The 12558-nt window shown below is 38.0% G+C and overlaps 1 protein-coding gene across 2 annotated transcripts in view; it reads right to left on the bottom strand.

Moving 5' to 3' along the window:
* The window catches only part of UNC5C (unc-5 netrin receptor C), a 345714-nt gene that overhangs the window by 41905 nt on the left and 291251 nt on the right, over positions 1–12558 (bottom strand). The window contains exon 8 of one of the 2 annotated variants that reach the window (XM_032861390.1): positions 1410–1466. The exons of the other annotated variant lie outside the window; for it this stretch is intronic. Coding sequence (XP_032717281.1) covers positions 1410–1466 — 57 coding nt within the window. The remainder of the gene's footprint in view (positions 1–1409; positions 1467–12558) is intronic. 2 annotated transcript variants of the gene reach the window in all.

The raw sequence follows: 12558 nt of genomic DNA, 5'->3' as shown, positions 1-12558 counted from the left end.
ATGCAGATAACTCTGGGCTTTTGATACGGATTCGGTGTCACTTCTGAGAACTGTGAGCTTCTCATGGCCACTGGTCAGAGAGTTACATCTGAGCTACTCGTTACTGAATCAAATACGTCTGGATGGTGCACTGAGTAACATAAAGGACTGGTTCAGTGATCAGAAAGGTCAGACTGCCCGCGAAGGCAATTAAGCCTTGGACCAACACAGTGTGCAGTCTGCTGGGGGTCTGTTTCTGGGTAAAGCCGGAAGAAAATTCCTGTAAATGTTGCATATTGCCTTGGTAGCATAGAACGTGCTTTAGAACGAGCTTCGATCAGACTGCACATGGTGATAGAAGCTGATAATTGAAACAAAATGAATAGAATGAAACCTTTCCGGAACTCCGCAGGCACCTTTAAGTCTGTTTTTAGTTTAGCGTGACCCACAAACATTTTCCGCAAAGTTAACCGAAGTTTTTCCATTCACTGCAAAAGAGGTGATTAAACTGGTGTTTTAGGGGGTCAAGAACAGCATTTTTATGCTCCATTGTATACACCCATGATTTGGGGGAAAGGGCATTTTCAGATATGTTCAGATAATATATTCAGATAAGTCCCAGGGACTCCTAAGAGTTGAGGAGCCAGGACTCTGTCCTAAGACTCACAGCCACCCAGTTAATACGGGCAAATGAACCTTCATGTAGATTGCCAGCGGCTCACCTAAACTCTGGGGTCACAGTTTCTTTGACACATGGACAATATAAAGGAATTCCCTGTTGGAAACTGCTCATCTCTTTTGGCATTTTGTGTTTAAATGCACAGCATGTGACAGATTTTTTTTTTTACTACTATCTTTCCCGAAGTTTCCAGAACATCAGCTTTCCCATCAGTCAAGTCGATATTGACAGATCTTTTCAGAATCCCGGTGACAGCCCGAACCCTCCCGACTGCGTGAGCCCTGCTTTCCCAGCGCGGACAACACTACACTGCTGGGCAGAATCGAGGCCTGCCGCAGCATTCTGACCTCCGGCCAGAATAGTCTATCTAAATCCTTAAGGTCTTACTTCACCAGGCTGTGATTACGTCCCCGACCTGCATGCTTCCTAACTCAACAGATCTGTCTTTTCTCAGCCCTTTTCTTTTTAGCATCTGAACCCAGCACTTTATTAGATCAGCCTATTTCCCGATATGGTTTGTCAGCTACAGGGACTGCCTAGCCGACTGAGAGATGTGAAAGCTGGCAGAGGCTTACAATGACCCTCCTTTCTTCTCTTCAACAGTGAAAATCTAATTTGTTTTTCATGTTAGAATACATTAGGTGCCTATTTCCTGTGTGCACATCTGTGATCCAAAGAAAGGTAAACTTGAACTGGGGGCAATCACGTTAAATGATTATTCAGCAACATAAAAACCAAACATTAAACTTACAAGAAAATCCATATTCATTCTGGGTTCTCTGTTCAGTTGAAATAGGATAAAGGAAACCTTGAAAAGAACAAAAAATGAAACAAAAATGGGAACAAAATCAAATTAATGAGGGAAACGAAATAAGAAGCATGAAAAATGGTTTAATTAAAAGAAAAGGAAAAGAAACCTGTGGTCCTTTAAAATTCTGGTTTGGTACAGAATTATGATTTCGCATCTCCTGTCTGTTCTGGAGTCTCACCAAGAATTAATAAGTAGGCAGATTGAATTTCAGAGCAAAACTGGTCTCGAGTCACTAACTTTGGAGTGCTTAAAGTCTTTCTTTTATTGAGCATAAACTCTAATGGATCTAATTTATTTCAGACATCAAGGGTCATTAGCATAAGGAAAATCTTTTTTCCTTATCCCTGCCATATGCTTTAATTCCCAGGACATATTCAGCAAGGCTCTAAGCAGTTTTTTTTTCTTTTTTATTTAATCATAACAGCTTGGTCTAATAGAACTAAAGAAGACCTGTCATCGTTGGTCAAAGGTTAAATACCCATTTACTGAGCTGACCAGAGACCACCCTTCCTCCCTCCATCTCAAATCCACTTTTTGGATTTTTTGGTTGTTTCTTGTCCCTCCATTTAAAAGGAATCCAATAGGTTCTGCCCTGGGACTAAGCAGTTTGTTGATGCAATGGAAACTGGATGCTTTTTATTTGAAATCATTCAGAAATCAATAGGGCCTAGAGGTTATAAGGTTATTTATTTTAGGGCATCAGAGGAATAGTGTACATTGAGAAACATAAAAACTTCATCTCAGCAGTAAATGCAGAGATAACATGAGCAGTTTTATTTTTCTTTCTTTTTAATGTATGGCAGGTAGGAAGGATGATGATGATGATGATAAAAATAATGTCAGGAAGAAGAGCGGGAGAAAACATTTACAAATGCGGAATACAACATTTTTGAAATGAAAACTGTATAGAAAATTTCCAAGTGTAACTTAAAACTGGCATCCCAAGTTTCCTAATATTTAATATTCTGCAACACACGAATTGATTAGATGATACAGTATCACTGGATTCATCAAATTAAAATGAATAAGAGGCATATGAATAAACTTTCCTGGTAATACTCAAGGGCAAAAAGTGTAGAGAAACTGCAAGAATCACAACTAATTGGTTCAAAAATCAAAGGTCCGTAGTGCTCTCATACTAAAGGTAACTCTTAAATCATGTCTCAGGTAGATCCTCTGTAGTTTGCAGAACACTCAGTTCTTACAAGCTATTTACCTATTTTGGGGAACTAATTCTGCGGAAACATGCAGTGCTACCTTAATGAAAGAGAGGTTTGCTGTAGCACAGACAAGTTTGCTCTGAATTAATTTTTAATGCTTTATTTTAGAGCAATGATTGCAACCTCCTACTCAGTTTTATAAATATTATATTCCTTATTCCAGTTGTCTGAGTCCATGTATTAGGTTTGATTTTCATTTTTAAACACTTCTGCCTGGTAATAACCTTTTTCCATTTGTATTCTGTGAACTCAATAAAAGGACATCTGGGACATATACAGGCACTGGAAGAAGGGTGGTTTATTTTCAAAGCCAAAGACTTGAGACCATACGAGGTCACTGCCAGCAGAGGAGACAAGGTAACTGATGTTGTCACTCTGGCAGGGAAGGTGTTAAGTAGAGGGATGTCAAAAGATTCATTTCTTGCAGGTTAGAAGGCCTGGAAACCAGTGTGAAAGAGGACATCTGGGGATGATCTGAAGTTCACCTTGAAAATTTTGATAAGAATCAGTGTGGGCCTGCTGGAGTAAGCAGGAGAGCTGTGTCTTACAGAAGGAGAAGGCTTCCTCCAGACTGACATAACATGATTGGAAATTTCTCCATGTGAGGCAGTTCTGGGCATGCCTTGGCTTCTACCTCCTTTTCCCAATAGAATCCCTGTTCTTGACAGGCAGACCAAGGAATAATAAAAAGGAATGCTATAATTTTGATTTTAATCTCAACTTCTCCATATTTAGGTCGATCTGCACAAATCAATAAATATTTTGGTGGCTTATGGTATTCATCTGAGACTTCTATTTCATTCTAGGCACAGATCTGGAATTCATTCACTCATTCATTCATTCGGCTAACAATTACTCTTAAACCCTATTATATATTAGGTTCTATTCTAGGCATGGGGTAGGATGGCTCACAAGATGGGAAAACTCCCTGCTTTTGCTTCAGTTTAACAGAAAATAAACAAGTAAAAATAATAGATAAGATCAATTCAAATGCTGAAAAAATTTATTTTGAACAATAGAACAAAAGAATGTAATGTGACTGGAGACACAGGGATGGACAACTTAGGAAATCCGGGAATAAATTCTTTTGAACTGGGATTTGAAAGCGCCTGGGTGACTAAGTCCGTTAAGTGTCCGCATCTTGATTTCAGCTCAGGTCATTATCTCAGAGTCGTGAGATCGAGAGCCCTATGTATATGGGGCTCAGCACTCAGCAGGAACTCTGCCCCTCCCCCTCCTCCCTCTCCCTCTCTCTCTCTCTCAGAGAAATAAATAAACCTTCAAAAAAAAAAAAAAAAAGGGATTTGAGCTGAAACTTGAACAATGAAGAAGAATTAGCCAAGCTGAGTTCAGGAGGGAACGATGGTCCAGAGAGGGACAGTAAATACAGAAGTCCTGACATAAAAATGGAGTGGTGGGAGGGGAGCAAGTGAGAGCAAGAGGGAGGAGGCAGGGTCTGAGGGGTGAGGAGAAGCCACATGTGGGCCTGGTGGGCCATGACGAAGCATTTTGATTTTATCCTGAAGGAAATAAAAATCCTGTGATCGAATGTAATTTTGAAAAGAGTGCTTTGGTTTTTCTCTAGATAATGGAGAGCAAAGGGAGCAAAGTGACAAGATTTTATGGATGTTTTTTGTGACACATGGCTTGGGAGATGTCTATCAGTAGGTCTATCAATATAGTTAAGTATTTGCATCAAGGCAGTTCAAAAATAAAACAGAAATTAAAAAAAAAAAAAAAAGAAAGCCTCCCCATGAGTTATTCCTCATAGCCAATGAGGACCAATCTAGCCAAACTGTTATTTTCCTACATGGGCAAATTTAAAACAGACCAGAGTATTAAGTATATTCACTAATGGTTCAACACCCCAATTTACTCTGTTATGGAAACACTGATAAAGAGTTTTGGAAGGCAACTCTATAAAACTTTTTCCATCCTTTTCAAAACACTTCTGCAACTACAGAGCTAAAGCATCACTTATGAGCCTGGGAATCGGAAAAGAAGGGGATTATTGTTCCATCCCCTAAACGAGGGGAGCAGAGAATCACTTTTTAGAGTTTGTTTTTAAGCTTCTCCATCTGATCCTTCTCTCACGGAAAAACAGGGGACATTTTCCTCAGCTAATGAGGTGACCCTGCTGGGAGCAGTCCTCGCCATAATGAAAAATAACATCTCTGGCCGAACATGGTGCAAAATAATTGTTTTCGTGTCCCAATCAACAGCCTGGCTCATAAGTTAGGGATTTCAGTTAACTTTCTTACTACTTGAAAGTAAGCCATCGAAAAAGGCACCAGGGCTCTTGGCCAAGGCAGGGACACTGAGTTTTTCATTCTTCAGTTTGAATCCTAGCTCTGCTGCTTCCTTAACTGGGAGAGCCTGGCCAGATTGCTTCCCTTTCCTACGTATAAGGGTTCTAATCCGCGTACGGGGAATGCGAGTCCTCACTCCCATAGAACTGTGGAAAAGGTAAATGAGATGTGTCAAGGACTGGTCCATGGCAAGCAATCGATAAATGACAGCTCTATCAATATCATTATGATGCACATTGCAAGTACACAAAGACTCTAGGTTCATAAGGGATTTTCTTTGTAGAGTCAACTTAGCCCATCATTTAATGAGTGATTTTAGGAAATTTGAATTTCAGGTTCCTTAGTTATGACAGAGACAAAGAGCCCCATTTTTCAGACCTTTAATACTGTATCTTAAATACCATATTTATTTTAATACTGTATTTTAATACAGTATTTTTATATACTGTGTTAAATACTGTATTAAATATTTTAATTTTAAATACTGTATTAAAACGCACTCTTTTAAATACTGTATACTCCTTCACGCTCTCCTTTGAAAGAGGTTTACGGCCTTAGAGGCTTCTGGCAACCATACAGCAGCATGCTTCAGGAGCAAGTTTCTAGGGCCAGAGTGCAACTTGATGCTAAAACAGCTTTCAGCCAGAGGTGGTGCCACTTCCAAAGGGGATGTTTGGAATTGGGGCAGGGGAGGTATTTTTTGTTGTTGTTCTTGTCATAATGATGAGGGAGTTGTTTGTGGGACTTAGCGGGCAAGGGCCAAAGAGACAGAATGTCCTGCAATGGCAGGAACGGGCAAATGGAAGGCCCATCTGGAACAAAACGCACCTCCACTGGTAATGCCTTCCAAAACCATGGCTCTCGGATTGCTAGAAGGAGTAAAGGCACGGGGCTCCGGGAATGATCTAAGACTTGTGCCACCGGTTGTGGGAGACTCCGTAAGCGCCCCTAGGGGAGGCCAACCTCACAGCGGGGCCTCTGCTATGGGAAATGCTCATGCCATGACCTCCTTTAGGAATTTTTAAAAGAAAATGTAAAGTAATTCCAAAGAACATATATTTTTGAATGGAAAGATGTTCCTGATCTGAGAGAAAAGGGACTAGAGGATGTCTGATTGTGGAGAGCCACTTGAAGTGAAGACCTAAGTAGTTTGAAAACTGAAGCACGAGGAGGATGTTTTAAAGAGTTAGTCAGAAATGCTCCTTGTGCTAGAAAACACCACACAATTGCTCCAAACAGCATTTGAAGAGGTTATCTCGTCCAGTCTTTTGCAGGTGAGGAAACTGAGTCCCAAAGGGGAGAAGTGATATTTTAAAGTAACCAAAAATGTTGTGATTAAAATTTGGTTTTCACCCTCCCCTCAATTAAGATCGCATTGTCCAACTTTGGGTGGTCCCATTCAGAGCTGTGTGGACTGTCTATGTGGATTGTTAATCTAACAATGTTCCAGCTGATAGTGGTAAAGTGACTAGGGGAAAGAGTGTATTTTTCTAATTTTACAAGGTAATCCTTGAGACTAGAGGAGAGGTTGCCCCTATTTTTCACCTGACATTCCACTATTATAAAAGAGGAGAACCCATGCCCATGTATACTAAAGGAGAAAGCAAACTTTCCTTGGTTTTATACCGTAGTAAGTAACATCGAGTTATCCTCAAGAACATGGCTCATAATTGTGCAATAATATGCCTCAACAGAGTCTATTTGGCAAGTTTGTATTTGGGAACTCTCAGAAACAAAGCCAGAAACTATACATAAATCTTTATTTCTCCAATACATAGCAAGAGCTTTGATTTTTCTAGTCTTTTAAAAATTTTTCTTTTCATGTGATACAGATAATAGACAATAGCCAAAATGATCATGAACTTATGACTAGCTTTTTAAAAGAATACAGACTGCTTTTATGTCTTAAGTAATATTTTAATAGAAAAAATTATCAAGCAAATATGCTGATGTGATACATGCCCGAACCTCTTTACATCACTGAACAGGTTTATATTCCTTAAAATCAAGGCTAAGCCCTTCCTAACTCACAAACTCTCAGGAGTTAAAACAGATCATTGACTAGAATTTCTTATTCTAACCCCTTTCTGTCTATCTGCAGACTAAAGATCCGGAGCACAGAGTTGTGAAGGGACTTGCCTAATGTCACAAAGCTGGTGAACCAGGAATGCAGAGGTCAGATCCCAGTTCTTCGGCTACAGCCTCAATAATATATGTAGATACTGTGCAGGCATTAATTAGCATATTTAAATGAGGAGAGACAAGGCTACAATAGAAAAGGGCCTGATATGTTCATGGATTAATTTGCAATTCAGTTATTGAATGAGGTAATGCTAATTATTTCAACCATAAAACACCTCTTCATTAGAAAGCTTATCATTGATATTCATGAGAAAGCTAAAATAAGAGATTTTCCTGCTTAAATGAAACAACTTCCAAACAGCATCTTTTATTTCAAGTGTGGGGCAAGCAAAGAGGGACACTGAAGTTGGGAGTTTCTACTCTGAAGTAACTGGAAAGCCATGCTGGAATGATGTAGCTATAAATGTATGATAATCGCATTGTATTTGGCACAGAACGTTACAATAAATAAATATTTAAAGGAGAAACATCATTCCTTTCAAAAAAGATGCCAACAGGAAAAAAAGAAATAAACACCAATAATTGCAGGGACACTACACATCGGAAGAAAATCATATTTTAGATCAATAAAAGCTGACAACCACTTGCTTCCAGCATCCAAGAGCCTGCATGAAAAAAGGTTTACTACACCACGAGCCAGATTTGGGTTCTTATGTTGGCTCTCGTGCTAACTTGTGAGCCCACAAGTTTCAATTCTGTGTCTCAGTTTCTTTCTTTGCAAAATAGAGTTCTTAGTGGAGGATTAGCAAAAGTTCTACTTATCATGTTATTTTTGGTATATTTTGACTTTAATTATATTGAAACAAATCATTTTGCTTTAGGTTGGTCAGCAGATCACAGTAGTTTGGGGTCAGAAGCAACTTTTGCCAGGGCTTAAAGTCGGTAATTAGATGGACCGTGAATAAAATTAAAAATTAATTCTGAAATTCCTTTAAGTTAAAACACAATGACACAGTAATTTTTTTTTATTTAATGAAGCAATAATTTTTATGCCCTCCAAAGTTTGAGAACCCCTGAGGCAGATTTAAGGAACACCTATAAGGAAAGTCTAGATATACATATCTGGGAATTAAAACTCTTCAGATTTGCTATCAAATCTCTAGTCAAAATGGAGGTGAGTGGGTTTTTATAAGGGGTTCCTGCTTGCCCTCAAGATTTACCCGAAATATTTCAATACAAAGCTGCTTTTAAGACCTTAATGCCTATAAATAGATATTATGATACTTTGAGGATTAAATAAAATAGAGAATGAATTTGTATCTTACTTGGGGGCTAGGATGTAAGTTATAAAAAGGATATAACTCAATCGCAATTTAAAAGAACATTAAGTGTGTTCTATAAAAGTGCATGCTTTTAAATCATCAAGTTTCTGGTTAGTTTAAGCACATTTATGTATCTGAAGTTTACCAAATCACTTCATAAGATCTATCCTTATTTTTATGAGTCTAGCATTAGAAAACTCTCTAGTCCCCATGGATTTTCCCCTCTCCTTGACCTGGCTGCTTGATCTTTCTTTTTGTCAGTGATTTTACATACAGCCAAAATATGTGATTTTTCTCACATTTCTTCCCACGCAAAGGCTCTTATTAAAAATCTCAAGGGCCATTCAAAATAAACATGTCCAGATATTGTTTTTTTTTCCTTTCAGGTTGGTTCTTATCTAGCAAGCCCATCAGGACTGCACTAATGATGTCAAAGGTCAGGTCTGTCAAAGACACTCATGGTCATTTATTATAATTTACCACTCTTCTGAGGGTTTATTTATTGACAGGGGCTTAAGGAACTCCAAATAAATGAATACATAAATCCAAGGACATGACAACAAGAATTGAAAAGAACATTTGCTTATCACTGATGTCAGTTATCTAAATTGCCAAGGTAATCCCCACCCCTCTGCCTCACAGGACAGCAGGCCATGCCTCACAAAATTCATCCAGGTCGCTGTTCCTACAGGAACAACCATGGCCCTCTGCAAATGAACATCAGGGAATTAACATCCCAGGATGTACAAGTCTTCTCTCGTGACTCACCATGGATGAAGAAGGAAAATCTGAAATTTCACCCAAGGGTTGAGTCAAATCAAACCTGCAGATCGGCTGCCTAAGTGTTTCTGATGCAATAGCCTCTATCCTCATCAATGTTCCTGAATAATAAATATCAAATTCAGAGGTGAGGGTGCTGGTATTCATGGTGGTGAAGACACCTGACCGAAAGAATAAAATGAGGAAGAGTGTTGACCCAGAGGCTGATTTGGATACCGTCATCCTAGCTGCGGGAGTTTTAGGATAAAGGAATACTTAAGCAAAAGCCCCGGCAGGGCACAGACGTGACCTTGGAGGAGTCTACGCTTTGCTGTGGTTGTAAAAGCTGGTACCCTTCTTTGATTCCCTTGGAGCTTCCTTTTCCATCCTAGAAGTTGAAGACCTTGCCCTCGTCCTCTCACACGGATCTGCTTGGGGCCCCATAGGTGTTCAGCAGGTTTCTGTGGGCTCAACTTTCTGACCACATCCCTTCTTTCAAAAACAGGAAAATATTTTACCAGAAGGGAAAGACGCTAAAGCAAACTGCACTTACTATACCGGAGGCGGCTGAGCACAGTCCTTGACCAGAATATTTATTTGCCAGCTGGGACACCACGCATATCAAGGATGATACAAACACAGCTATGACATCAGCTTCTTCCAAACTGTAGATAAAAGCACTCACTGTCTGACACTTACAATTACGCTTTCCTATCAAATTGCTATGTTGACAAGAATCTCACTGGAAACTGACTAGCACCTTCTCAAATGCCCACCAGACAGTTATAAACACATCATTCTCAAGTCGAGAAGAGACTATTTGTGAGGTAAATTATTTCCTCACATTAAAGGCACTTATGATTCCAGGGTTCCTGGTATGCAGTGTGTCCACACCACAATTTGCACAGAGTTCTGCTACTTCCTCTGTATGTGAGAATTAATGGAAGCGCTGTGTGACATGCAAATTTTTTAATGAGTAGAAAGTGCTAAAGTTGCAGGCTGCATAACATTTTAATTTCCCAAAGTCAGGAAGTTCACTGATGCAGACACAATTCCAGGCAGTTCTTATTTGTAAATTGTTATTTTTAATTTGTCTACTGTGGCATAAACTCTCTTCAGCAAGAAGTAATTCTAAATTCCGATCTGAACTGTGACGTATCCCTATGTGGGACTCTAATCTTCGAATGGGATTAAAAACTAAAGTCTAGAGGAACGGCATACATGTTGTCATGTAATAATCTGAGTAAATTCATAAATACATATGAAACACCACTTCTGGATCAAGCTACGTATGTAGTTTCGGATTGCTGTTTTCTAAAGGAAGAGGGAAGTACAGATTAAACCATTATATGCCAACCACGACAAAGGAGATCATACCAGAAATTCATTATAGAGATTATAAAAGTTAAAAGTTATTAGGTCTTGGTAATATCATTGTATTTCAGCATAAAAGGTAAACATGGTTATTGGCTTAGCATTTTTGGGGATTTTCAAGTGCTTTCTTCTTCTTTTGTGTCTCTTTCTCTCTGTGTCCAGTGTTCTCTCACTCTCTCTCCTCCCTCTCCCTCTAGCCCCCGCTCTTTTCTCTCTCTCTGTGCCTAGAACCATTTTATGGAAATCCAATTTTTAAACTGTATTGTAGAACCAGGCGCTGCTTTTATATACTTTTAGAAATGATATAAAGAAACCTAAATGGGCAGACAGTATAATGGACCTTCCAATACTGCCTTCTGAACAAGATATACTATTCTGTGTATTGTTAAGTAAAAACAGGGAAATCTGTAAAGTTTCTCATATTAGGCTTGTGTGTGTAGTTATTTTCAATAGTGAAAAATGTGCCAAGTTATCTACTCTTTCTTGTTGGATGCAACCCATACCATATAACATACCTAAGGTGTCCATTTTTTTTTTTAGTTTTTAATTTTTATTTATTTTTTTTAAATTAACAATGTGCCTATAAACCAAAAAGGTCCAATTTCTTTCTTGGACAGTAATGGACTCTGATGTATTTAATAATGCATTCCTGTGAAATAACACAATTTTTTTAAGTTCTTAATTTGAATCTCCAGTGTAGGAACTACTTTTTCAGGCCAATGAGCATCCATTCAGTGTAACATATACATGACACATGTTATACTTCAGTATCAACCAATGTGCATGGATGGCCTAAAAATTTAGTGGAGCTCCTGAAATTGCTTAAAGACCATGACCTTGTTTCACAAATGAAATTACACAGCCTCTAATAATGAATCCAATTCATCAAACATCACATTTTAAGTGTACTTGCAAGGACAAAGTTATATGTATATAATAGGCAACTGGGAAATAATGCAAAACTATAACTCAGCTCCAAACCCCCATGTCTTCAAAATCCTTTTATATGTATCCTTCATTTACTGGCTGTAAGTAACTCTTGCCCCCCACCCCCAGGTTTTTATTCAGCTAGGGTTTATGTAGGTCTTTAATGCAAATACTTTTTTTGGTAATCAAATTTTAATCGAATCTAATTTGAATCAACTGGATCAATCTTCTAGGGCAAGTCAGTGATATGGCTATTTCTCAAATTCCAAGATTCCTGCTTCCAGGATCATACTGTTGTTCTAGCTGATCCTCAATATCTCTTTTTTAGAAAGTCACTTTAACCATAAACATAATGAAAAGCCAAATATAAAGAACATGTTGAAGGAAAAAGATATTGAAAAAGAAAGAAATTACTTGCAATCTCACTGGCCAAAAATAAATGCATATTTCATTCATCTTTTTCCTAAGCTTACTTTGACATAGTTATGATTAAATGCATATGTAAGTCCGTATTCTGCTTTTCCATGTTAAACCATCATAAACATTTTAGTGGCTGTATGGTATTCCACTTGACATAGTATGTAAATGCCATATTATTACTTAACCACTGCTCTAATCCTGGATTTTCAAGTTTCGCATTTTTTTTTTCACAATAAGTTACAAAGAATGAAAGCTTATTTGGCATATATCTTCTTAGGTATTCAGATTAATATCTTAAAATTTATTCATTAAAGTAGGATTACTGGACCAAATAGTATAAACAATTTTAAAGCCCTTAACTCATATTCTCAAATTGCTCCCCAAATAATTGTAAAAATTTGTATTCTAGTTAGCAAAATACAAGAGACTTCACTTTGCACATTTGCTAACATTTAGCATTATTATATCTTTAAAACATCCATTTATCTTGTAAGAAACCCTCGAAGACTTTTGATTAAAAATTTCATTTAGCATTGGGGAATCACATATTTTCTAAAGTGTTTTAAAAACAAAACTAAGAGGGGGTAAGCAATTTATAAAATTTTTGATTAATTACTCAGAAAACTAAATAGTCTAGAAACTACAGAGTCTAAGAGAAACGAACATCTAAATTAAA

Source organism: Lontra canadensis, unplaced genomic scaffold (assembly GCF_010015895.1).
Source record: "Lontra canadensis isolate GAN:19392208 unplaced genomic scaffold, GSC_riverotter_1.0 scaffold1, whole genome shotgun sequence".
Classification (NCBI taxonomy): Eukaryota; Metazoa; Chordata; class Mammalia; order Carnivora; family Mustelidae; genus Lontra; species Lontra canadensis.
This window is presented reverse-complemented; position numbering and strand designations above follow the sequence as displayed.